The sequence below is a fragment of the Mus musculus genome, chromosome 2 (genome assembly GCF_000001635.26).
Source record: "Mus musculus strain C57BL/6J chromosome 2, GRCm38.p6 C57BL/6J".
Lineage (NCBI taxonomy): Eukaryota > Metazoa > Chordata > Mammalia > Rodentia > Muridae > Mus > Mus musculus.
Window position 1 is genome coordinate 31,826,594 of NC_000068.7, and position 26,978 is coordinate 31,853,571.

The 26,978-nt window shown below is 55.0% G+C and overlaps 1 protein-coding gene across 3 annotated transcripts in view; it reads right to left on the bottom strand.

The window, feature by feature from the left end:
* Positions 1-20,371, bottom strand: part of Fibcd1 (fibrinogen C domain containing 1) — a 33,675-nt gene extending 13,304 nt beyond the window's left edge. The window contains exons 1-4 of one of the 3 annotated variants that reach the window (NM_178887.4): positions 19,118-19,412; positions 11,705-12,178; positions 7,696-7,855; positions 7,190-7,326 (exon numbers count right to left, since the gene is read on the bottom strand). In NM_178887.4, coding sequence (NP_849218.2) covers positions 7,190-7,326; positions 7,696-7,855; positions 11,705-12,178; positions 19,118-19,189 — 843 coding nt within the window. In that variant the 5' untranslated portion in view covers positions 19,190-19,412. Of the gene's footprint in view, positions 1-7,189; positions 7,327-7,695; positions 7,856-11,704; positions 12,179-19,117 lie in introns of all 3 variants that reach the window. The other 2 variants (XM_006498468.3, XM_006498467.2) reach the window with 2 other exon arrangements.
* Positions 20,372-26,978: the final 6,607 nt, after the last annotated feature.

Sequence of the window (26,978 nt, forward strand, 5' to 3'; positions counted from 1 at the left end):
CTGAGCTTGAAGCTGGAGTCCTAAGTGGCCAGTGAGATCTGGGGTCACAGAAGTTCCATCTGTACCTCAGAGGATGGAACAGGCCTTACACTGCAGGGGTGTGCTGCCATCTGGTAGCTGTTGAGACCAAGACTGGGAATGTGGGGGACCTTTGGGGTTAGAGATGGTCAGAGACTAGAGATGGCAGGACATATGCGCTCCCTGTGGACATGTCCTGTGGCCTGGTAGATAAGAAAGTAAGCCAGCACACCCATGAGCCCAGCTGTCTCTCAACCCAGGGGGGCACCTTGGGGTGGCACCCAGGGTCAGGGTATTAGTCTGTTACCAATGCCCAAGTCCCAGCTTCTTCCATGGAATCCTGGCTGCCTCAGTGCCCATCATGCACTGAGCATACATGGATGAGCGGAGAATCAGCGAGCTGGCAGGCCCACATAGGCCTGCAAACATGTGCAGATGCATCCAACAGTCAGGCCTGGGTCTCCTCATCTATTAAATGGAGATTTTAACAGTCCCAGGCCCTAAAGTTTATGTGAGGAATCAGAGCTCAAGGGCTAGGGATGTAGCTCAGCTGACAGAGTGCTTGCCTAGTGTGCACAGAGCCCTGGGGTCAGTCCTCAGCACCAGGTGTGGTGAAACACTCCAGAAATCTCAAAACATGGAGCTGGAGGCAGAGAGACGGGAAGTTTGAAGTCATTCTCGGCTACAGAGCAACTTTGAGGCTAGCCTGGGCTACAGGAAACCCTGTCTCAAAATCAAACCAGTACACATATACACGAAGTGCTGGCACACTACATTCAGACATGGCTCAAGGGATGCTCTGAGCAGTTGGGAACCCCCTCGGTGGGAACTGGGGTACTCAAGGAGGCTGCTATACTTGGAGTTACAATGAGACACTGAGAGACAGGGGTGAAGGGGGTGCTTCCCCACAGGCCATGACCCTGGGGCAGCAGTGGCCCTCAGACCTTGGTGTCCTCAGGAAAGGACACTTTAGATCGTCCTAGTCTGAAGGGCTTGCTGACCTGAGGACAGGCAGGGGCCTGCCCAGCGGGTGATTCTGGGAGTACAGGAGGGAGAAGCCAGGGAAATGCTCAACTCTTGAATGTTTTCTCAAAGTGTTCTGCCCCTATGGAATGCTCTGCCCACTTCCCATGGACAACAAGTCCTGAAGCCTTCCTAAGCCATGTTTCCCCTTCTGAGCCCTTCCCTTACTCCTGAAGATGAACCAAAGTGAGCATAAGCTGGGGACACACAGTAGGCTCGATACCTGTCCCCCAAACCAGCTGATGGCACACAGTAGGTCTGACAGTTGCCCCAAAACAAGCTGATGGCTTACAATAGGTCTGCTACCTCACCCCCATCCCCTGAAAAAAAAAAAAAAGACAGCTGCTGGTTCCAGAAGGAAACTGCCTGCTCCTTGTTTGTGACTGGAAATGGTACCCCCGGGCTTGGCACCCTGCCACATTTCCCAGGCTTGGCAGCCAGTGCCTGCCGACTCTGGCAAAACAGTGCTCTAAGCTGCCATTTATCAAGTGCTGTACCTAGCGTTTCATGTGTGGTGTCCCACGGACACTGTGCGCTCTCCAATGGACGCCAGAGTTGTGGAAATTGACCTGCACCAAGTGGAGGCAGCTTCCTCCAGCAAATCAGAACGAGAAGGAGGAAGCACCCATCTCTTCAGTCACTGTGAAGGAAAGTGGGCTCTGGGCAGCAGCATGGGGACACTGTGGCCCCACTGATGCTACAGCAGGTCACTGGACCTCCCGAGGCTCCCTGGCAGTCTTGCAGCCTGGCCTCCCCAGCACGGGGACCCTGGAGCTTTTCATCTCTCTCTGCACTGACTGCCTGCTAAGCTCCTTTGAAGTTCTACAGAGAGGGCACGGCTCTCCTCCTGCCCCACAGCCTAAGGAGGAGACAAGAGGATGTGGGGAAGGGGGGCTTCTTCTTATACAGGAGCCAATTAGAGGCTCATCTGAACCCATGACCCTGCTCTCTCAGTGGGAAAATGCCTGGTGCCCAGCAGAAGGTGTGAGTGGCTAACAGCCAGGTGGTGTGGTGTGGTGTGTGTGTGTGTGTGTGTGTGTGTGTGTGTGTGTGTGTGTGTGTGCTGAGTCTCTACTGGAGGAGATGTGGGACCCACCCATGATTACAGAAAGGTTAGGCTTTGGCAACAAAGGATTTCTCTCCCTGCCCGACCAGCCCTCCTCTCTAGGGAGCATCCTGAGTCCCCAGCTGGGGAGGGACACTCATCTGAGCAGTGTTAGGGGATGAGGACAGCAGGTGCTGTCCCAAGCCCAGGGCATCTAGAGAGAGGACAATCCCCACCCTGCCTGGGACAGAGGTCGGAGACACAGGGGAAGGTGGTAAACCCCTCCCCCCTCCTCCCCCCCCCCCCCCCGTGAGAAGGAAGGATCAAGGGAAGTAGCTCAGAGTGATGAGAGGCCTCCAAAGGACATGGCTAGGGTTCGTCCATACCCGGTGAGGACGGTCTCTGATCTGGGTCACAAGATCATCCATCTCACTTTATGGAGAAGGGACAGGTGTCAAGTTCAAAGTTCAGCCATGTCCTGACATCCCTTCCTGCGCCCCACTCCCCATGTGAGGCCTCTTTCTGGCCTGGCTTGTGCGAGCCTGTGGTGAGTGTGGAAGAGCAAAGGTTTTGGCTTAGTCACGGTCAGGGGCCAAGCAAGCCTGAAGGCTACCTTGAAGCATCTGCCCCGAGGTCTGTCCAATGGCAAAGAGCCCCAAGCAGCATCCTTCCCACATGCCCCCCCCCCCCATTTCCATAAGCAAGGACTCTGGATCCATGGAATTCATGTTTCAGAGTTTCATTCCGTGATCACCGTACCCCTCCACCTTGCCTGTCAGGATCACCCTCTCCTTATGGAAACCCTGTGATATAGAGAATTCATTTGGGCCCCAGAAGGTACCCAACCCCATGGGCCTACCACTCACATGTACCACTGTCTCCTGACTCAGACCCTCTTACAACAGATGGGTCAGCAATACAAAGTAGCCTTCGTCCAGAGCAAGCCTGGCCACTCCGCGAACTGAGCCCTCTCTGTCCACCATCACCAGATCGCTAGACTAAGATCAGGGCCTCTCCAGTGACCCTCAACCTTGACACAAGCCAGCTCCCTTGTCCTTCTGCCCTCTCAGCTGAGAGCTTAAAACTCTGCCTCAGTCCCAAATGGCTCCCTGTGGCTGATGCTCTAGCAATTAATTGTTCAGTAGCAATTAATTGCATTGACTTGCCTCAGAAGGCCTGGACGTCCCCTGGCCAGGCTGGCTGGGTAGCAGAGGCAAACCTCTTGCCCTCTCTAGGCTACCCTGCCAGCCTTTGGGAATAGAAGGGGCATGGGGCAATGGCAGGCAGGGAAGTGGTATTCAGACTGCAAAGAGCCTCTGGGGCTGAGCCCAGTCCTGCCCACTCTGGTCTCTAGAAGGCACACTGTGATGGAGGAGCCCGCCCAGGGGCCTGAGGCCCAGCACAGCATCCAGTCCACTGGGGAGGACCATGCAGTGTTGGTGCCTGAAGCTGGGTGGTTTTGACGGGGAACCTAATGAGGATGGATGGGCTGAGAGAGGCCAGCACCTTCCCAAACAACAATTGAACATCCAGGAGGGAGAGAGAGAGAGAGAGAGAGAGAGAGAGAGAGAGAGAGAAGGGGGTGATCCTGACAGGTGCCCGAAGGCATCTAGGGGAAGATTGCTTCAGACAGAAGCCAAATGGATATGAACGTTTCCCGACCACGCAAGCACTTTACAGAGCACTCTGGCCTCTCCTGCAAGAGCCCCCACTCAGGCGTAGGGGTGTCAGGTCTAAGCTGGGCACTGTTCCTCACCCATCCCAGTTAATCGCCCCTGAAGCCAAGGCCAAAGGAATTACCAGGCACAGACCCTGACTGACTCCTCAGAAGATTGGATCCCAGTCAGCCCGGGTGGAAGACAGATGTGCGGCCCTGGTGTCGGAGCCTCAGTCAGGCACCAAGCCCTCCTAACCCTTAATTCTGATTTCTGGGCCTGGTGGGGGCCTCCTGGCCAGTTTGCCTGCCTGGGGATCCCAGAGGCAAAGGCCATAACTCAGCCTCTTTGCAGTTAGGAAAACAAAAGAGCTTTTAACCCCAGACATGGATCTGGTACGTTTAAAAGCTCTCCCCGAGAGCCTGAAGACAAGTTTAGAGATATGTCCATCTTTGGGGTCTCTGGGGGATCCTTGGCTGCACTCAGACTTGCCTCCTAATTGCAGGTTTCACTCTGCTCGCTCTGACTGCCCTCCTCCATCTCCATCCCCCTCTACTGGGGACACCGACCCCTTTCAAAGCCCACTCACGCTGCCTGATTTCCAAGTCCCACGTGCTCTCTGGAAACACTTCCTACCCTTCTGCTTTGTAGCTTTATTTGGCATTAAAATCCCCCTTGGACGTCCATCGGCCTAGACATCAAACACCAAAAATAGTCAATGCCAAGGGTCTCAGGTAAGCGATGGAGGCACCCAGTGTGAGCTAAGGTCAGAGACGTGAAGAGTGGCTACACGAAACAGTTGGACCTGTACTTCACTGAACCAAGCAATGGCTTTCCCTTACTGAAGAGCGAGGTGGGGCAGAGCTAAATATCTGAGTGGCTCTTGGTCAATCACTGGCTTTCAGGACAGCATGGACCAGGAGGCACAGAAGTCGACTTTGCAATTTCTTTTAAAAACTGTGAGTGAGCCAGGAATGGCAGCTCACACCTTAGATTCCAGCGCTCGGGAGGCAGAGGTAGGTGGATCTCTGCACAAGAGCCACATGGAGGGATCCTGTCTCAAAACAAACAAACAAACCAAAACCCATAAACAAACAAACAAATAAGTAAAGACCATGCGTGTGTGCATGTGAACATATGTGTGTGTGTGTGTGTGTGTGTGTGTGTGTGTGTGTGTGTGTGTGTGCACCTGTATGTGTGAATGCCTGTGACTTTGGAAGGTTTCAGCCTGACCTCTGGTGTCTTCTTTAACTGATCCTGGATTGGCCGACCAGTTAGCTCCAAGAAATCTTCTGTCTCAGCTTCCCCAGAGCTGGGGTACAGGCTCGAGTAGCCAGACACATGCAGCTTTTACACGGGTGCCAGATATCATCCCTAGCATCACACGTGGGGCACACACTGTGCTAAGAAATAACATTAGCTCCTCAGCTTGTGGCCTTGGCTTTGGAGTGGCTTGAGTGCGAGTGCATCACAGCTTGGATGTTAAAACACCAGGTTCCAGCACAGCAGTGTGACCCCACCCCAACTAGAGAGGTGACTTTGAGATACTGGCTGGGCAGCTTCAAAGCCACAGTGTGTAACACTCAGTGGCAGCGGCCTGGGGTACTGGAGCTCACACCAGATCTACTCCAGCCTCACCTGGAAGTCTGACTGTGACTGTGACCCGGGCTCTCCAGCCTCCCGTCTCCCTCCAGGATGTTCCTTGAGCTCCTCCCAGCCACTTTCTGGTACTCCCCTTTAAAAGCTCTAATGACGGGGCCAGAGAGATGGCTCGGTGGTTAAGAGCCTGTAGTGCTCTTACAGAGGACCTGAGTTCAAGTCCTGGTATCCATACCAGATAGTTCATAACTGTTTGTAACTCTCACTTCCCTCTTCCAAGGGTACCTGTACTCATGTACACACATCTGCATGGATACACACAGTGCACAGAGTTAAGAATAAGAAACAAGTGTGTGAAGAATTGGGGCTCAGAGACCTTAAGTAACTTACATAAGATCACACAGCAAAAGCCACATCATTGCCAGATCCATTGATGAAGAGTCCAACTACGACCTCTGGGCAGCAGTGCTTCCTCAGTAGAGGGGCTAGCCTTGTCAACTGAACTCCACCTGTATCCGCAGACACTTGAGAGTGAGTGTCCCCGCTCTGCCCAAAAGCACACAATCAGACCACTGCTGAAGCCTCATTCCATTCCACCCCCAGTACCTTTCATGGCTACCCAGTGCTGCCTGTCTCTAACTCCAGCCTCACCTCACAGTCACACACCCCAGCTGACTGTGCCCTGAGAGGTCGCCTGCTCTCTACTGCCTGGGCTCAAAAGCCACACCTATCCGCCCAACCCAGGCTGCCACAACTTCCAGCTTAAATTCCTTCAGGGATCTCATCTCTATACTTCCAAGGTCCACAGCACACAGTGCTCAAACATGTCTACTGTTCAAGAGAACCTGAAGTTCAGAGCAAGAGGTTCTTCCAGTCAAGCCCAGTACCTTATCCTACACAAAGGAAGAAGGGATCTGCTTCTCTCTCTCTCTCTCTCTCTCTCTCTCTCTCTCTTTCTTTCTTTCTTGTTTTTGAGACAGGGTTTCTTTATGCAGTCCTGGCTGACCTGGAACTCCCTCTGTAGACCAGGCTGACTTCAAACTCTGGGACCTGCCTGCCTCTCCTGCCTCTGCCTGCTGTGGTTAAAGCTGTGGGATTTGCATTTCTAAATTCCATACAATAGTCAACGTGCAGGGAACCCAAGAGGCTCTTGAGAGGGTCAGACCCTACCAATGTGGGGACGGAATTGCAAGCTCATTTCCTCTAGCGCCTCTCAGCTCTAGCCCAGGACAGCAAGTCGCGGAGCCTGGTACCTGGTGCCTGGTGTTCAATACCCTTTGACTAATACTGAAGAATGTGTGACGATTTTCTTAAGTCCACATCTCAGCGAGCACAGTCAGTCCGGCTCCTTCTTGACTTATTTCCCCTACAAAGGCCCCTGCAGATGTCAGAGCCTTTGCTGAGCCCAAACCTACATTTCCTGCCCGGTGCTCTGCAGATAACTGGTTGGGTCTGGCTTGCTGGATGCACCAGCTCCCCCAATTCAGGGGAGTCTCGGGCTACCTGTGGCCATACCATCCTTGCTGCCTGATAGAATCCCACCGTCCAGTCAGGCAGGCATCAGATGGTACAGGGCTCAGAGAGCCCCTTCCTTCCTCTATGACATGTGCCTACCTACGTTGGACAGATAAAGAAGAGTCACAGGTCCTTGGGACCTCTCCATCTCCAGGCCTCACCCAACACCGCAGCACACCCTGAGAACCAAGGCTTAGGATCGATGGCACCTCTTCCGTGGCACCTGATCCCTGAGGGCATACTCACCCAGTATCTATAGGGAATGGGTAGAGCTTAAATTAGGCAGAGTGCTGCGCAGGCTGCCTCTGTAGATGAATGCACAAGCCAGACTCACCGTCCAGCCTCCACCATCAGTGCGCATGTCACAGTAGACCTGGAAGCCAGCTGGGTAGTGAGTGGGGAAGATAGAGTAGACACCATCATCCTGCTGTCCACTCAGGAGAACATCCAGGCAGTCCCGCGGCCGAGAGCCTGTGACAAGGAGCCACATCAGGGTGACAGTCTCCCAGACACTATATTCTGTCATCCCTTCCCTCCAAAGAGATCCCTGGCAATCTCTGACAAGTCTCTCCACAGGGGGTCAAGAGCACAAGCCCTCGGTCCCAGGCAAATCTTTGAGGCCTTGCTCTCCTCATCTGGAAAATGGGCTTACAGCTCAACAGGTCAGGCTCTGAGTCACCTGGCCACAGGAAGTCCCTTTTCTATAGTAGCAGCCTGTCCTTGTCCATGAGAGACAAAGGACAGGTGATAGAGAATGAGGGAAAGCCCTCACTACAACCTTCCATCTCCCTGAAACTGGGCACCAGAGCCACCCAGCAAAAGTAAGCATATCTCACTCACCATTAGCACAGCCTCGGGGCCGGGCTCCCCGGGAAGGGGCCCTCTGAAGGTCAGCCTTGACACGGGGCCGGCCTAGGCCCCGCTCCCTCTGCAGAGCCTCCAGGACATCACTGACTGAGTTCACCAGGTGAGCCATGTGACCTTGACTCTCAGAGAGAAGCTATGGATGGAACACAACAGGCTTTAGAGGGAGCACGGGTCTGCGAGACCCCTGCCACGAAAGGCCTTCCCCAGGCTTGCTCTGATCTCAGGGTCATGTTTGTGGCAGTTTGAGGGGTCAGAGGGGCTCTAAGGGGTTCAGAGGGCAAGGGCTCAGGCGGAAGCTTGGCCACTTCTACTCATCCAGCCCAGATGATGGGGACAGTGCGGGAAAAGGCCTCAGCAGGCATCAGCAGGAGCTACCCAACAACCTGTACCCAGGCTTCCTCCTGAAGCCACCTTTGTTCTTTCACAGGGACAGGGTGTCATGTGGCTCGGGCTGACTCTAAACCTCTGATGCTCCAATGTGGAGATTATAGGCTCGTGCCAACCACATACAATATGTGCAGTGCTGGGAACCCAGCCTGGGGCTTCCTGGGCAAGTACTTTATGCACTAAGCCATGTCCCCAGCAAGCCTTGCTTGTTAGGAGAGAAAGGAATTATCATTACCAACCTAGCCTAACTGCTCTGGGGACTGGTGAGCTCACATACAGCACCAGCATGACACCCCAGCACAGCACCCCAGCACAGCACCCCAGCATGGCACCCCAGCACAGCACCCTAGCATGGCACCCAGCATGGCATCAGGGCTCATGGGGCCCTTGCTTCACCTTCCTGGCTATAGCACATACCACCTACTGTCTCCTCTAAGATCCCCACATGAGGAGGCTAAGGTAGGGGAGGTCCCTGCACCTGAGAAAACAGAAAGGCATAGAACCTGGGTACAGGTTGCTAGATTCAAACTGGATCCCAAACAAGAATGTTCCCTGCTCCCTTCCCCACCCCATCCCTGTTTGAACATCATGGGGAGTCTCCATAGAAGCCTGGTGTACATCAACTCATGGGGCCCCCCGTACTGCAAAGAGCCAGGACTTGAGATTGTCACCTCCATGTTCCAAGAGGGAATCGGAAGCCCAGACCCCCAAGCCCTGCCCGCAGCCCCTACCCACTTACCCACAGGGGAATCAGGATTCATGCCACTTCCTCAAGGCAGATGAGTGGCAGTGAATGAAGAGTGAAACTGTCCCATGACCACACCAGGTGTGGGTGGGGCCAGTCCCTGGTGTTCTCTGAGTGGGTTGTGGCTGTGTGACACCCTCCCTGCCCAATCTGCAGGCCAGGATGAGGGGACTGTCACTATCACCTGTTCTTCATAAGACTCCAGTCATGAGAGGTAACACTCACACCCCCCATCTTCCCCTCCCTCACTGGGTCAGAGCAGCATAGATCTCCAGGGGTGCCTTACTATGCTGGCTGCTGGAAGGGCCTGGGGGGTCTCCTGGCTCCTCACCTGTCCCCCCTGGGTTTCAGGAGGCTATAGGACCCAGGGGCAGGGGGAGGATAGCGGGCAGCTGGCAGCACGAAGCAAGCTAGGTCTTGCTCACCGAACCTGTCACTTGCCAGATAATAGCCCATCGGAGGAAGAGAGAGAAATACACCCAGCCAGCCAGCAGTTTACAAAACGTGATTCTCAGCTCGTCCGTCCGAAGGCAGGGCCCTGTGACGCTCTAGGCCCTGTTGGTTTCCCCTCTGCTGAGCAGGTGATTCAGTGGTCTCCAGGAAAACTACAGTGGTCTACAGGAGCCCACCACAGTGACCTACGGTCAGGGTCCACGGAGCCCTTGAAGGGATGCAGGCAGCCCTTGGTGGGGGGGGGGTGTATGTGTGTGACAAGTCCCCTTGGTAAATCTCACCGCACAGCCCATCCTTTTCACCATGGCTGTGACATTCAACAGCTCAGGCACAGCCCCTCCCTCTCCCTGGCAGGCCGAGGAGACCTCAGTTTAAACTAGCAAATGATTACCACTGAAACATATAAACCTGCCCCGAATTAATAGGGAGTCAGTCCCTGCTAGCTGAGCCGCGCAGACCATCACGAGAGAAGCTGGCGGCAACCAGAGGCCGTGAAATCAGGGCAGCTGCTTCCAACGAGGCTCAGCAGTGACCAGGCTTTCACCAGGCCCTTCCCCACTGAGCCTCAGTCTGCCCCTCTGCAGAGTGGGCAACAAAGGCACCTGCCCCTGGGGTTACTGCATTGATGTGTGCCTACAGGGTGGACCATCGCTTCCTCTCACAAAGGGTTTTCAATGATGGTCCCCATGTGAAGTCTACATTTGGAGCTGATAGTATCTGCATGCTAGAGGCTGCTGAGCCCTGCACAGTCAGGAACATCAGCATTCCCTTGAGTTTGGCCTGTTATCCCATTTTACAAGTGGAAAGAACCTACCTAGAGAGGGGATGTGGCCCACCCAAGATTGCCCAAAGCTAAGATGGATCCCACACTGTAGTCTCAAGTCAACAGGAAGAACTGCTAACCGAAGCTGGGCTGGTGAGCAACAGATCTGACAATCGTGGCTTTGGGAACAGAACCTCCGATCCCTGCTGCTGCCAAGGGAAGAAGTTTCAAGATGGGGTGAGACCTGGCTGGTTGTCTCTGCATGGTCCAGATGGGCAGAAAACGTCTTGAATGATCCCAAACCAGGTGAGTCACTGCACTAGAGACTGGGGGCACTGAAATCCATCTGCATTTCATGGGGGCATTCCAGCTCACAGGGCACCTCTGTAGCCAGCCTGAGCTGATCAGGGCGGAGCTGGGTCTCCGAGTCACCCAGAGCTCGGCAGTCTGTTCTGCTGATGGGCCTAGGGGGAGGGGCAGCAGGAAGCTGGCTGCGTGTCCCCCAGCCCAGGGGACCCATCACCCTGTCAGTCATCCAGACAGGGAGACAAGGGCTGTAATTTCTCCAGCTGCAGCCTTCAAGGGGAGGGAAGAGGGCCAGTGCTCATGAGCTATGGGTGACCAAACGCCTGGTCACCTTGGGTGCCCAAGTGAGAGAAGTATAGAAACAGCTGTGCTAGCCAGTCGGGTGGAGGTTGACTGCAGTGCTCAGCTGAGTCAGATGGTGAGGTGGCACAGGGATGGAGGCTGAGCAGGGCACTCCGGGCTTCACTTCAGCCCCGATCTAACTGTGGTACCCATGACACACTAGAGCTACTTTCCAGGCCTCAATTTTTTGTTGTTGTTCTGGAAAATGGCAGAGGCAAAGGAGACAGTCCTGAATCCCTTCTCCTACAAGGAGAGCTTCTTCTAACTGCTGGCAGAGCCAAAGCCAAAACCTTTCCTCTAGCTCCACGGGGAGAGGAGGGGAGGGGAGGGGAGGGGAGGGGAGGGGAGGGGAGGGGAGGGGAGGGGAGGGGAGGGGAGGGGAGGGGAGGGGAGGAAGGAGTTGTGAGACCAAGGATATGGCTGGGCTCCCCACAAAGGCATGGCATCCCTGGAAAACTATGGGCGTCTCAGAATAGAGCAGTGGCAAGGGGGGCTGCACCCCTCCAGGAGGACACTGGGCTGCCATGTGATAGACTGGGAGCCTCAAGCCTGCTCACCTCAGTTTGCAACTAATGAATGGTGAGGGCAGGGGAGGGCGCAGGGGCCAGCGCAGGGGGCCAATGCTTACCTCGCCTACAGTTTGCAGATTCTCAGTCAGCCTGGGAAACCCCTCTAGCCCTGGGTCTACAAGGCTACAGAGTTACCACGAATAGATGAATAGGGAGCAGGGCAGGTATGTAAGTTGAGATACTGGTCCTGGATGTGAGAACACACCCTCCACAAATGAGAGAACAAGGCCCAGGTTGGAACACTTAGGGATTGAGGCTGTGGATATTATACATTCAGCACAGGGTGTCGGTGACCCTATCCTTCAACATGAATGTGTGGGCGCGTGTGCACGTGCAAGAGCACACACACACACACCACACACATACACACACACACACACACACACCACACATGGCACATGCAGATCCTACCCTCACCTGGATGAGGCGACCCTGTTCACTCTGCAGGGTGCTGAGGCCCTGGCCCAGCAGGCTGTGTCCCTTGCGCAGCCCAGCACATTCAGCCTGCAGCTCAGAGGCCCGGGTTAGCAGCCGGGGCAGCTGGTCAGCCAGTGCGTCCAGCAGCTCGGGGGCACCGTCCAGCCTCGGCTGTGCCTGGTGCTCACTCAGTGCCCGAAGGATGGAGGCCTGGATGCCTTCCAGGCGGGCGAAGCTGTCAGTGAGGTCGGGGCAGCGAGGGTCGATGAGAAGGCTGAGGTGGGAGCTGTCAGCCCTCTCCACAGTGACCAGGGCACTGTTGGCTCCGGCAGTCCCCGTGCTGACGATGGGTGGGGGCGCCGTGCCTGGTGTGTGGGTGTGGTTCAGGAAGAGAACCACACCGGTGACAGCCACCGCCAGCAGCACCGCAAGGGACAGGAGCACCGTGCACAGGACATAACTGCAGCTTGCTCGCTGTAGGTCAGCCCAGGACACAGGTGGACAGACAGACAGACAGACAAGAGAAAGGAAGGCAACCATTAGAGGCCAGCTTGTTTCCAGGGAGGCTCAGGAGGCTGGAAGGGCAAGAGACCCCAAAGAAAGCTGTAGGCAGCCCAGGGTCAGAGAGACAGAGGCAGGGAGAGCAGTGGTTGGAGCAGGGGAGGGACAGACAGACAGACAAAGAGCACACTTTCTCCTCATTCCTGTGTGGAGCCATCTCTCTACCTTGCTCTCTTCCTAGAGCAGGGCCCTGACTGGACAAAGGTCAGACAGCAGACAGAGGATCTCTGAGGCCACTGTGGAGAAGGGCTGAGGCAAACAGGCACTGTGCCTCCTCAGGCAGACAATGTGGATGCAAGGGACAAATCGGGCAGAGCTGTCCCTAGAAGGATGGGGCTGGTGCACCAAGGGCTTAATAACAACTGAAACCAAAGCCAGTGTCACTTGTAATTTTAAATGGTGCCATGACTGTGTAGCAACAAATGCCTTGGGGACCCACTAATTCTACCAAGTCACTCATAGCCCCTGAACGTTTATACATAAGAAAAACAGAAGCCCAGAGGGGGCAAGGACCTGCCCAGAATCACACAGCCAATTAGAAACAGCATTCTGATTGGACCTGTGTCCTCCCTACCCCCTTTTCAGGAGGGGACAGGCACCTCCTATATCATCAAATCTCAACTCTCTCCCACACACTGCCCCTGCACCCGCAACTTGCTTAACTGGAGATACGTCTTTAACTGAATTAGTACATTAAAGACCCTGGAGCTGTGCTGGGCACGGTACACTTCTGCAATAAATATTAGTGGCTTTTATTATCTCATGATCAATGCGCGCAGAGCATCTGGAGGGGGTTTTTATCTTCCACCCAGAGCGTTATTTCCGAATGTCCTCCGCACTGGGAGGACACCTTCCCTTTCTCACACACGGCAAGACCTTTTGGATGTGGCTGACTGCCGGCTTGCTTTCCTGGCCGTAGAGAAAGTACCTATTGTGTTTACTACTGAGAAAGCAGTAAAGCAAACTGCTTTTCTTCCATAAACCCGAATACCCTCTCCTGAGTCTCTTAGCAGCAGAGGCTGAGGGCAAAGGTCTGGCCTTCTCCAGGAAGCCCTCCTTGACTGCTTCTCCTCCCCCTACTCCCCAGCATGGAGGGACTCCCTCTTGATGGGCATCTCAAGACAGATTTCATCACCTTTCCACTCACAGGACATCCCACGAGCCAGGCTCTGGGCCACTCCAATAGAGGCATCAGATGGGGCTCAGAGCCTGTGTCTGCTCCAGGGTTGCTTGTGTCTGTAGACTTGATTCCCAGCCTCCCTGGGGTCATGATCCCTTTAGGGCTCTGACAAAGGCTGAGGACAAAGTTTCTAGGGGTCCAGGAGCTGGCAAGTCATGGGGAACCCTGGAACCCATGCCCAGTCTGACCACTGGGCACAGGTAAGGCCTCACCTGTGAAGTGGACGGATAGACGAGGCAGGAAGTGGGTGGGTCAGGCCATGCCTTTGGGACAAGCTGGGATGCCTGGCACCACAGAGCCTCAGGACTTCCCGGCAGAGCCAGAGCCTTCGATTCTGAAGTGGGGCTACTGCCTATTCATGACGGCACACACAGAACACAGGTAACCCCAAGCTGAACCAAGCTCCCTAGCAGGCTGCAGGGAGCCTGCTGGCCGCCATCCCTCAGCCATGTGCTGCATCCCTGCCCCTGAAGCCTGCAGGCAGTGCCTGCTGCGGAGGCTGTGGTTGGACTCATTTTGGAGATGTGGAAACTGAGGTCCAGTGAGCAAAGACCCAGTCCCAAAGTGACACGGTGGGGGGACGGGTGGGGGGGAATGTCTCAAGACAACTGGGATCTGGGTGGCCATGGGTTGAATGTCTTCCAACACTCCTTCCCTGAGAAGCAAGGCTGGGGACTCAGGGACAAAGCTAAGTTGGCAGCTAAATGGCTGTTACACCGGTTTCTGGCCCATCAGGAGACACCTTGCCCTGAGCATCTCCATGCTGTGTCCTCTGACTTTGTAGCATTAAGGTCCCCCAGCCAGCTCGCGGTGGGGGCGGGGGTGTGTGGGGAGGCTCAACATCTCCAAGACTTCATCCTGATGGATTGGGCACATATCTTCCCAGGGGAGTGGGGACAGAGGGGGCAGAGATGGAGAGGGTGGAGGGAGTTGCAAGATCCCTTGGAGCCAGTGTGGCATGGGAGCTCCTCGAAGGAGCAGTTCACTTCTGGAGGAGAATTAGTCTTCAGAGATCAACCTTAAAGATGAAGAGCTGTTCGCTTTTATAGGCTGCGGCTTACGTGCCTCGCAGAGAAATCGCCCGAGATAATAAGGGGCCTGGGCTAGGCGGCCAGCACGGTGCCTTGGGCTGGAGCTTATTAATCAGTCTTTGGCCAGGCAGAGCAAGGTGCACCCCAACCTTCACATACAAGGAGAGGGAGTACAGGGCCTCCCAAGGGCACGGTATCGTGCCTAGAAGGAACGGGAAGCTGAGACAGGAGATGGGCTTGCATGTCCCCGCTTAAGGGATGTCTTTGATCCCCCGCTATAGGGGTCAGCAGCAGCGGCAGCGGCTCCCTACGCACCCCTTGGCAGGGCCTGTGAGACAGTCATCAGGTAAGGGGGGTGGCAAACCTGACGACCTGAGTTCAATCTCAAGAGCCCATGCAAAGGAGGAAAGGGAAGCTGGCGCCCAAAAGTTGTCTTTCGAACCTTTACACACATGCTGTGACAGGTGAACCCCCCCGCCCCCCCCTACACAAAAGAAATACAAATGAAAAAAATTAAGCCATTGTCCAAAGGAAAGCTAAGTGGGGTTTGTCTGAGGAAGGAGGCAGAAGCCTCCCAGAACACCTCTGTTGGGAGGCAACATTTGTCCAGACTGTATCTTGAAGCCATCAGCCCTTGAGAACTTGGAATCTGGAGGACGAGGTTCAATACCTAGGGGTCCGGATAACCCCCATCCCCCATATGGCACGCGCCCCCTCCTGCTTGCTTGCTTTCCCTGGTGGGCAAGCCCCACAGGTCCGAGACAGAGAGCCTCATCTTGGCTGTCAGTCGGAACAAGGATGTCTCCTGTGGGCCAGGGAGGCGGGGTGTCTGGAGGGCCACTCTGTCTTCCCCTCTGGGAGCCTCAGCCAAAGGCTGAAGCTGTGCTTAGGGCAGAATGGTGCTGCTGACTGTGCACTGGAGATCTGGGGAGCTCTGGCTTTCTGGAAGGTTCTAGGAGCAGCCACTGAAGGTGCCCAAGGTGACAGAAATGATGCTGCTGCAGCATGGGTGACCCCTAGGGTCTCTAAGATACTCACACTGTCACTCCAGGGGATCCTGTGGCTTGGCTCTCTCTCTCTGCTGGCAAAGGGTTTCCACAGGTGTCTGTGAAGGGCCCCCCAGATCCTGCCCCTCCTCCACATGGTTCACGAGAGCCTTAGCTCTGCACCCCAACCTGGCCACATCTCTATCACCTGCTTCAAAACCAGTGTCACCAGTGGCCTGAACACAGAGCAAGACAGGACACTTGCCCCTTACACCCTTCCCCGTGTCTGCTGCTCCTTCCCCTGACATAGCTCTATGTGACTCTCCATGGTCATCTCTGCCAGGCCTGGGAGCCTCAGACAGGCCATGCTGACTCAAGAGACAACTGAAGAGGGGGTGCCTCCGGTGGTCTCTTCCCTTCTATACCAAATCCAATGATGACTTCTCATAATCTCATAAATGGGAAGAAAGAGAAGACTTCCCTGTGTGGTATCCACATGGCCTGTGGCAGTTCCTGACTTGTAGGTTGGTCCCCAGGCTATTTTATGTTCCCTGAGGCCTAGGCTGCATCTCCTGGGCTGCATCTCCTGGTATGATATAGGGTCTCCACAAATAGCCATGAAGTGAAGTAATGGGACAAGGATTAAAGCTGGCCCCCAGGAAGGACTTCCCACAGTAGCTTTCTGAGACATCTCCAGTTTTGTTTTTTGTTTTTTGTTTTTTGTTTTTTGTTTTGGTTTTGGTTTTGGTTTGGTTTTTGGTTTTGGGGTTTTTTTTTTTTTTTCCGAGACAGGGTTTCTCTGTGTAGCCCTGGCTGCCCTGGAACTCACTTTGTAGACCAGGCTGGCCTCGAACTCAGAAATCCACCTGCCTCTGCCTCCCAAGTGCTGGGATTAAAGGCGTGCGCCACCACGCCAGCTCCATCATCTCCAGTTTTGAAATAACTGAAGCACAGGCTTAAGCATGCTTGAGAGGTTGACTGCCGGAGGCTGGCTTGGGATCCGCTCAGCAAGAAGTCACCACTCCCTCCAAGGAGATGGTCCAGGGTGACACCTTACAGAGATCCCAGGGGAAGCCCATGTGTAGTTCTAGAGTCTTATATTTGAACACCTGACTAGACCTCGTCTTCCTGCCCAAAGGTCCACAAGACCCTTCCTGTACAGGGGGTAGGAATGATACCCTAATGAAGTTGGAATCAGCCACTTGGCCAAGGTCATCCATCCAATGAGGAGACAGTTCTGAAACAGCCAGGAAGAGCAGGCCCAAGGAGATTCCCAGGAGCAGCCATACCTGCCCGGGAGGAAGGGTGAAAACCTATGCTACGCTCAGGCCTGGCTAAGTGACCAAGCTCTGGAAGCAGCCGGTTCAGGAAGAACAGGGTGCCCCCCTCCCTCTGTCCCTTCCCCTTTGCCCCATCTGCTTCCAGAGCTCACAGGTTTGGTCCCCCTACCAGAGAGCCTAGCCCCAGCCGCCTCATCTGTTATATCTGCAGTCTCTTAGGGTGGTGTGACCAAGACATGACAGGCAAGGGTGTGAGCTAGCCTGGTGCTGGAGCAGTCTCCTTCCAGTGGGAAGAGACTGCACTTATCCCACCCTGGGAGCAAAGAGAGGAGCTGTGGCAGGGAGAACCAGCCTGTGTGGGTGCGTGGCACGCCGAGGTTTACAAATACACCAGAAGCTCACTGGTCTTCCTCGGCAGCTCAGGGGGTGTGAGGAAGAAGAGGGAAGGGTTGGTCCCTCTCACAGATGCACCAGCAAGGAACACAAGCATGTCAGGGACCACAATATGACAAGAAAACAAGGAAGAAGGCCCCAGGGGTGCTGAGGCACACCTCTCTCCCTCCCATCCCTGCCTCCTGTGACCACAACAACACACAGCGGGCACGGAGGATGGAAGGGGTGACTAATACCCCCATACCCAGCATAGGCCCAGCTGGGCTCTACCTGGTGCAGCTGGGAGCTGGTTCCCAGGGGCAGCAGAGTCCAGGAGGCCATACCTGGCCCATGACACCTTGAAGCCCCATTTCTAGCAGACTCCCCAGAAATCCCCATCCCTCCTCTCCCATGCTCCTCTTGGCGAAGTTTCAAGCATCTGACCTCAGCAATGGCCCTTACCTCAGCTGGGCTTCTGGAAAAGGCAATGGCAGGGGGCAATGGGGGAACTTGTGGCCCCAGGGAACTAGAGCTAGGGGCACAATTTAAAAAACAATGAAATTGCCTGGACTAAGAGCCCTACCCCAGGCAACCAGGGAGGCCTCCAAGAGGGAGCAGCCTCTTTCCTACCCTCTGTAGAACAGGTAGGGTGTCCCTGGGTGTGCAGTGTTTGGAGGCCTGGTGGTGTCAATCAAATGAGAAAGCACATGTCTGGACGTGGGATCCGGCCCAGGGAGGCAAATAGCAGTCAGGATCTTTAAGATACCAAAAGGAAGGAAGACTGGACCAGGTTGGGGTAGCCTTGAAGTTTCCACTGCTCCTTTAAGATCTCAGCAGGAAGGGCCCTGCCACCTGGGGACACAGTGAAGACTGGAAGAGTTAAGAAGGGGGACAGACCACCCAGGGAGGCAATGGAACCAGTCTGAGGTTAGAAAAGTAGAGTCCCTGCTCTCTGGCCCACATGCTGTGTGGCTTGGGCATATTCAACCTCCCTGATCTTCATCTGGGATATGGGAAGTGTATACTAGTGAAGAGCCAGCTTTGCAAACAAGCTAGCCGGTCCCCTTACCAGACCAGTGTTACTCGGAAAGAAAGGCAGGTTGCAGCTTTGATTAGTGAGGAGTGGCCACGCCCACCCCTGCCACCTCCTCCTTCTCTGGTTGCAAACTCTCACTGTTCCTTCCCCAGTGACATCTGTCTGGGAGAAATTTAAAATTTAAAACGGGCAGCCCCATTATCTGCTCTCCTTGGCAAACGGCCTCCTCAATTCGCTTGTCTATGCCAGTCCCTTGATGGCCCAGCCTGGGGCAGTCCTGCGGCCACCCCTCTGCTTCCGACTCCGGATGCCCAGTACCTCAGCAGCCCCTCCCTGTTCTGTCCCAGCTGGTGCAGTGCACAGCCCTGGGCATCCTCCAAGCCGGGACACTTCACTGTCCCTGCAGAGGCAGTAGGGAGAGAGGATCAGCCAGACCCAGGTTCAAATCCCTGTAGGGCTTCGTGGCCTCGGGCTGCAGCGGGACCTCTCTGAGCCTTGCTCTCCTGAAAGTCAGAGAATCACAGTGCCTAGGCTTCTTATAGGAGATTAATATTTACTGTTCCCCAATTGAATTTGGGCGCCTAGGTAAAGAGGGCGGATCTGGGGGGCCGGTCCTGTTCTTGAAGCCTGGAAAGATGTGCGGGGCGCCTGGCACAGGTTAAGGAATTTCAAGTGAGGAGGACCCCCATTGAGGCTGTGGGCGAACGGGACTCTGCGCGCGGTCATCTGTTGGCTGTCCCCAACTGAAGGGCTGATCCACAACCAACTATAGGTCTTCTCTTCCCTCTGCACAAGCAAGCACAGGGGTCTCCGGTGGGGGTGGGGACTGGCTGCAGCGGGTGCCTTCTGCAGGGAGCCCAGAGTTCAAGACTCCGCTGAGGGGAGGAGGAGAGCAGGTGCTCCCACTAAGCTCTGCACAAGCTCACCAAACTCCAGCCCCCACACCCGTCCCCGCGCCCGTGGGTACCTGCGGTTTGTCGCGCGGTCGGTCCTCAAGTTGGGACGCGCTGCCCACGGTCTTCCACCGCTCGTGGACCATCTTCCAGCAAGACCAGCGGGGTTGCGGGGCAAGGGCGAGTGCAAAGGAGGCGAGGGGTGCACAGGGTGCGTTGCACTCGCAGGAGGTCCCCTCGGTGCCGGGGATCCGGGGTGGCCCGGGAGCGGCGGCCGCCAGCTAGGCTGCGTGTGAGCGCGTGTGATTGCTGGGAGCGCGGGCGCGAGCCTCCGAGAGCCGCCCGCGCCGCGCCGTCCCCGCGTCCCGCTCCCGCGCCTCCCGCGCGCTCCGCCCTCTTCCTCCCGGCTCAGTCTCCGCGTCTTCGTCTCGGACCCTCAGGGCCTTTTATTGCTCCCCGCGGCTTCCCGAGCACGCGCGCGCGCCCCCCGAGGGCTCTAAGAGTGACTCCCGCTCTAGCCCGGTCGCTGGGGGGTGAGGAGGACTATTCAGCAGCAGCGAGCGTGACGACAGCCACGGGCTCCTCGAGGAACCTGCGCGCCCTGCGGCGCCCCGCGCAAACTTCCTCTCGGGTGGGACTCGTCTAAGTCCCTAGGAAGGGGCTAGGCAGAGACCGTGTGACCCTTTCGGGGCTCCGAGGTTCCAGTCCCGGGGCAAGTGTGCGCGTGGCCCGCTAATCTCCAGCCCTGTGGCCTGGTGCTGGAGTCCCCGACTCCGCAGCCAGGCTGGCCCCTATGGCATCTGCCCACCCGGAGTCCCGAACAACACCTCGCTCCGCCCCGCCCCCCCCAAGCCGGCCTGGAGCTATCCCAACCGCGGGAGGAGGGATCTGAGCCACCAGTGGGGGCTTCTCAGTCGTCCCTCCCACTAGCAACACTTTTTAAAGCGTTTAATCCGCCCGAGCAGCCTTCGGAGGTAATTGACAAAGTCCTTAATCTGCGCGGTTAACGAGCTGCTGTTGTGACTCCGACCGCGTGGCTCCCACGCGCCCCACGCCGAGCCCCGCCAGCCGCCCTTCCCCCCAGCTCCGCAGAGACGCCTGGGCCCCCCGCTATTTCTTAAAGCTGTTTTCCGGCTTCGGGGCGCTCTGGCCGCCTTGCTGTTCCCTGGCACCGGCGTCGTCTCTCTCCCACCGGTTTCCAGTCTGTTGCCTCATCTTCGTCTACGTCCCTCTTCTCGTCCCTCTAGGTGCCTGGCAAGCGTGGGGCAGGCTTTGCGAGGGTGGGGCCCGAGCCTAACACAGACAGAGTGGTCCCGGGACCACAGCTGAAGCTAGGCACTGTGGCCACGTGCCCTTCCAGACTGTCACCAGCCAGAAACTGGATCCCACAGTCTGCACTTCCAGTGTTCCGGGTGGCTGGGGTCTCCCGCGGTCCCAGCCCGGCTTCCGGACAGTAAGCTGCCGGAGTTACTTACTGCCCAGTCACCCCAGGCTGGGGTCAGAAGCCCACATCCTAGAGGATGAACATGTGTCGCCCTGCACACACCCCTCCCCCATGCTCCCTCATCACTTAAGAGGGTTGTAGGTGACCCAGAGATCCTTCAGGCCTAAGCAGGAAACTGTGATTACTGGCCACTGAACCTCTCTTGACTCAGGTTCCCCTTGTATCCAAAGGGTTAACAGCACCTCACTCTGAAGGGCTCTCTCTTCCGGGGTTCAGAGGCAGGCACCATACATAAGCATCTGAGGGGTTAGTGTTAGCTGGGGTTCATACTTCCCGCTATAAACGCAGGCAGGCTTCTGCTCTCTCGGAACCTGTTTCCTCATTGAGCAAGCAAGGATGGAAATGGACGAAGGCTTCCCAGCGCCCTCACAAGAAGCAGGCATTAGGGATGGAGAGGTAGCTCAGCAGTTAAGAGCCCTGGCTGCTCTTCCAGAAGTCCTGAGTTCAACTCCCAGCAATCACATGGTGGCTCACAACCAGCTGTAATGAGATCTGATGCACATTTCTGGTATATGTCTGAAGACAGCTACAGTGTACTCATATAGATAAATAAATAAATAAATAAATAAATAAATAAATAAATAAATAAATAAATAAATAAATAAGAAGCAAGCATTAATTAAGGATCCCAAGTCTGATTCTGCAGTTCCCCGGGAAGAGCTAGGCAAGGTGTACACTAAAAATCACCCTGGGCAGTCCTGGTCTGGAGATGTGGTCCAAAGGTCCCTGGGTGTACACGGAGAGCTGTCAGCCTGTTTAGGATGGTGATACTTGGTTCAGGGGACGCCACTTTGATGGTTAAGACAAGGGAGGCCAAACTCTGAATGGGAGACACACGCAGGTGTGCATGGGCGCCTTCAGGACATTCTGCTTCTGGGTCTGAGGAAGGACAGGTAAGCGGGGGCCACCTAGTGGCTCCTCCCAGCAGTGTTTGCTGCTGGGACCTGTCACCAACTCAGCAAGAGTCCCCAGTTCTCCTGTCTGCTGGAGTGCAGATAGGGGTGGCCTTGCCCTATCTCCACTCTGCCACAGCTGTGCTCTCAGCTCAGTTGACACTAGGACGATCAGTGGTGGCCCTGGGTTGGCAGGAGCACACTCAGCCCCTGTACACAGCACCAGCCCCTAGTGTACACAGGCCCATCAGCCCCATGGGGAGGTGTGAACGGGATGCACGGATGCAGGAGAAGCTCCTGGGAGGAGCCACAGAGCAGAGCAGACCAACACTGTGCCTGTGTGCTGTGACTTCTTGCCAGGCTGATAGGGGCCAAGTGACAGGGACAAGTATGGCTGAGCTAAGCATGCTGGCCTCTGCAGATGCAGCCTTTTAGCCAGCTCAGGGACCAGGCAGGGCTTCACGGAACCCAGGACTCCTGAACTACAAAGACTTAATCCAGCTGGGTGTGGTGGCGCACGCCTTTAATCCCAGCACTTGGGAGGCAGAGGCAGGCAGATTTCTGAGTTCAAGGCCAGCCTGGTCTCCAGGACAGCCAGGGCTGCAAAGAAACCCCATCTCGAAAAACAAAACAAAACAAAACAAAACAAAACAAAACAAAAAAACAAAACCAAAGACTTAATCCAGAACTCTCTGGCACTCTGATCCCACCTCTCTGGCTCACCATGTATTCAGGGTGGTGGTGGTGGCTGTCCTCCTCCCCCTCCCCCTCCCCCTCCCCTCCCCCTCCCCCTCCCCTCCCCCTCCCCCTCCTCCTCCTCCTCCTCCTCCTCCTCCGCCTCTTGCTCCTCCTCCTCCCTTCCCCAAGTCCCCTGAGCGTGAGAACTCCAACTATCAGGCAGTTTCAGTCTGGAAATTTTAGTTGAGATTCTAGAGAGAGGGTCTGGCCAGGTCCTGCCCTTCCTTCTGAACATGGATCCATCAATCGCAAGATGTCAGCTGGCCCAAGGTAGCTGTCCTCCCCAGGGGTCCTCACTGCAGTGCCGTGGGGGAGTCATAGCTGCTGGCTGTCTTCACTGGGAGGGGTACTGGATAGATGGTGAGGACAGAAGTGAAGAGAGACAAAGAGGAGAGTAGCTGGGGGCCTGGAGTAACAACATGCCTCTGGACTAGCCTCAGTGGTCGCCATCTGTGGAGCATCACCCTTCCATACAGTCCTGCATGGGGCACCAGCTACCCCAACAGATCAGAGCTATCGCTAGTCTCATTCAAGGATGTGAAGCAGAGTCAGAAATATAGTTAAATAATTTACCCAACAATCTAAAACCATGTGGTTAATGCCAAGTCGTCGTCTAGTAAGGCCCATCGTTTCTCACATGTGGAACATTATTCATTGTCAGTATGAACAGATTTCACTCAGGTCTACTCTCCAAAGACCTGTGAATTGTGGCAATATGCCCGTTTTAAAGACAAGGCAAGAGACAAAATTTGGAGCTGTGACGAAAGGATGGACCATCTAGTGATTGCCATATCCAGGGATCCATCCCATAATCAGCTTCCAAACGCTGACACCATTGCATACACTAGCAAGATTTTGCTGTAAGGACCCAGACATAGCTGTCTCTTGTGAGACTATGCCGGGGCCTAGCAAACACAGAAGTGGATGCTCACAGTCAGCTATTGGATGGGTCACACGGCCCCCAATGGAGGAGCTAGAGAAAGTACCCAAGGAGCTAAAGGGATCTGCAACCCTATAAGTGGAACAACAATATGAACTAACCAGTACCCCGGAGCTCTTGTCTCTAGCTGCATATGTATCAAAAGATGGCCTAGTCAGCCATCACTGGAAAGAGAGGCCCTTTGGACTTGCAAACTTTATATGCCCCAGTACAGGGGAACGCCAGGGCCAAAAAGGGGGAGTGGGTGGGTAGGGGATTAGGGGGGTGGGTATGGGGGACTTTTGGGATAGCATTGGAAATGTAAACGAGGAAAATACCTAATTAAAAAAAAAAAATAAAGACAAGGCAACTGAAGATCAGAGAGGCTCAATACCTTGGCCAAGATCACACAGTAGCTGGTAGATCCAGAATTTGAATCCTGGGCTGTGCTCTGCTGGAGCACAAGAGTCTCAGCCTTGCTGGGCTCTGATATTCCCAGAGAGCATTGAATGCAGCAGAGCTCCGGAACGTGGGCTGCATGTCAAATGTGCCTGTCTCCTGCCTGTCTCCGGAGACCTGGAGGCAGTGGGCCAGGAGGTCAAGACCTCTGGCCCTTGTCCACCCACCTCTCCCCGTTCACCGCCCGGGGCACTTCACTCTTCTGGTAAAGCGGTTTCGACTCACTTCTGACAGTCACATTTATCATTAAAAATAAATTCATCCTGGCTCCCCTTGGCATGGGAAGGTGCTGTGCAGTGATTCAGTGGGCTTGTCACCCTCTTGGTGAGACGCGGAGAGCTGAACAACTGGATGGGCTCCAGCGCCAGCGCCTCATTTTCTGCACTGGAGCCAGAAATGTACAGTGGGCTGACATTTAATTTAGAATCCAACATACCTTGACACAAACTCATAATACAAAGGCGGGGGTGGGTGGGGGCTGCCAAGCTGGGCAAGGGTGGGGGAGTCCGAGTGACGGGATGGATTTCTTTCTTTCTTTCTTTTTTTTTTTTTTTTTTTACTTTTGCTTTGTCAACATGATGACAAGCCAGAGGCTGCCATCAGAGGCAAGAATTAGCAGAGACCAAGTATGTGTATAATGTGTGTGTGTGTGTGTGTGTGTGTGTGAGAGAGAGAGAGAGAGAGAGAGAGAGAGAGAGCTGCTGTATGTCCATGCCTCAAGTTCACTGGTCAGCGTCCTTCGACTCTTGAGGTTAGTCCGTCCTATGTTACATTACTGGAGGAGCATGCGCCAAAGCTGAGCTGTGACGGCCAGCGCTGGTGCCGGGAGCTGGACAGTACTGCCCTTTCATAAATGGCACCTGCACTGTCCATCCCTGTGTCCCTAGCACTTTGCCCAGATCCTCTGAGATATACTCAGAGGATAGCACTCAGTAAATACAGGGCATGAAGGAGATATGTCATTTTAAACATTTCAGCAGAGTTTCTCTCAGATAGAAAGCTAGGTTTTATTGGACAGAGCAGTCTGATGGGCCATTTAGTTGTCGAAATTGGAGGTTCACTGGGCTGGGGAGATGGACATGGTTCACTGGGTAAAGTGCTTGCTCTGCGAACATGAGGATCCCAGCACCCACATAAAAGCGGGGTGCAGCACATCTGTATCTCCTAGCACTGGGGTGCAGAAACAGGATTCCTGGCACTTGGGGCCAGACAGTGTTACCAAAGTGGCAAGCTTCAGGGTCCTTGAAGTCTTTATCTTTACAAAAAAGAGGTGGGCGATGATACATACAAGTGCTGTGGCATGCAAATATACACATACATGTGCTCATAGTGCACGCGTGTGCACACACACACATGCATGCACACACGCACACACACTCACTGGGAAGGAGAGAGTGGAGCACAAGAGACTCAAGAAACCCAAGGGGAGTGAGGACCTGTCCAATGGAGGGTTGGGAGAAAACAGAGAGGAGCACCCTGGAGGGAGGGTGGAGACGACTCTGTGGAGGCCATGTGCTTCTCAAGACCCTGGCACCCCTGAGGCTGGGCAAAAATAAGTCAGGAAAAAGGAGAAGAGGGGAGCGGGGAACCCCAGATGCAGAGAGTCTACCACTAGGCAGAAAACCCAAGCCAGCGGGACAGGAAGCAACTGGGGTGTCCCAGGCCAGCTTGTTTAAGTGTCTACCCTGTAACTGACCTCTGAGTGCCCTCCGTATTGCCACGTGACAGGAGGAGATGCGGGGGTGTGGGGGGTGGGGAACCCATGGAGGTCAGCTGCTCATTTTTAAAAAACATGGTGAGAATTCAAGCTCTCCTGCCAGACTCCAGAGTCCTCACTTCGAATTGTTTAATTTAATTTATAAGTACTGGGGAATGGGGCGAGGCAGACACCAGTGCTACAGAGCCTACGTGGAGGTCAGAGGGCAGCTTTGTGGGGTCACTTTTCTCTTCTTGCCTTTTCTTGAGTCCTGGGGAGGAAAGCAGGTACCAAAGGCCAGTCTCCAGTGCCCTTGCTCGAGCTTCATCTACCTTGTGTTCTGTGACAGTCCTCACTTGGACCTGAAGCCCACCGTTCAGGATAGAGTGGCTGGCCAGGGAGCCGCGGGGAGCCCTTTGCTCCCTCAATGAAGAAACAGGTTGCCTGCCTTGCACTAACCCCTCAGGTGCTTACTGTATGGTACCTGCCCCAAGACCCCAGAAGAGTGAGGTGCAAGGGGAAACTGAGTCTAGAAAGGCTCAGTTACCACACTGTTTCCTGCTTAGGCCTGAAGGCTATCCCATTGAGCAGCTCCTGACCCCTGGTCCAGGGCTGCTGCCATCTCTGCCTCCCTCCCCAGTGTGATTACAGGCGCACACCATCTCTCCCGGGTTTCTATGTAAGTTCCAAGGCTCAAACTCAGGTCTTCATGCTTGCAAGCACATTGCTCAGTAAGCGCCACTTCCCCAACTCCAAATGTGCAGGTCTTTTTTTTTTCTTCTTTTTTTAAGATTTATTTATTTTTATTTCAAGTGTATGGGTGTTTTGCTAGCATGTGTGTGCAGTGCTGGCAGAGACCAAAAGAGCACATGAGATCTGGGACTGGAGTTACAGATGGTAGCCAGTCTCCAAGTGGGTGCTGGGAATTGAACCCTGGTCCTCTGCAGGAGCAGCCCAACCTCTTACGTGCTGAGCCATCTCCCCCCCCCCCGCCCCACCCTTCCAAATCTGTAGATCTTATGAGGAGTCGTGTCCACCATGCCAGTCAGCATGCAGGTCACCTTGGACTCCTGCTTGGTCACATTCTCTTCAATGTTACTCCTGTTCTTGGTTCATCTTGCTTTTTATTTCTTGGACACAGCTTCCTGTAGCCCCTGCTAGCCTTCAACTCGCTGTGCAGTTGAGAATGGATTTTTCTCCTTTACCTGCCTCAACCTCCCCATGCCTAATGTTCCTGTTTTGTGTGGAGGTGGGGATGGAACCCAAGGCGTGCTGCATGCTAGGTGAGTGCTGCATGCTAGGTGAGTGCTACATGCTAGGTGAGTGCTGCATGCTAGGTGAGTGCTACATGCTAGGTGAGTGCTGCATGCTAGGTGAGTGCTGCATGCTAGGTGGGTGCTGCATGCTAGGTGAGTGCTGCATGCTAGGTGAGTGGTGCATGCTAGGTGAGTGCTGCATGCTAGGTGGGTGCTGCATGCTAGGTGAGTGCTGCATGCTAGGTGAGTGCTGCATGCTAGGTGAGTGCTGCATGCTAGGTGGGTGCTGCATGCTAGGTGAGTGCTGCATGCTAGGTGGGTGCTGCATGCTAGGTGAGTGCTGCATGCTAGGTGGGTGCTGCATGCTAGGTGAGTGGTGCATGCTAGGTGAGTGGTGCATGCTAGGTGAGTGCTGCATGCTAGGTGAGTGCTGTATGCTAGGTGAGTGCTACATGCTAGGTGAGTGCTGC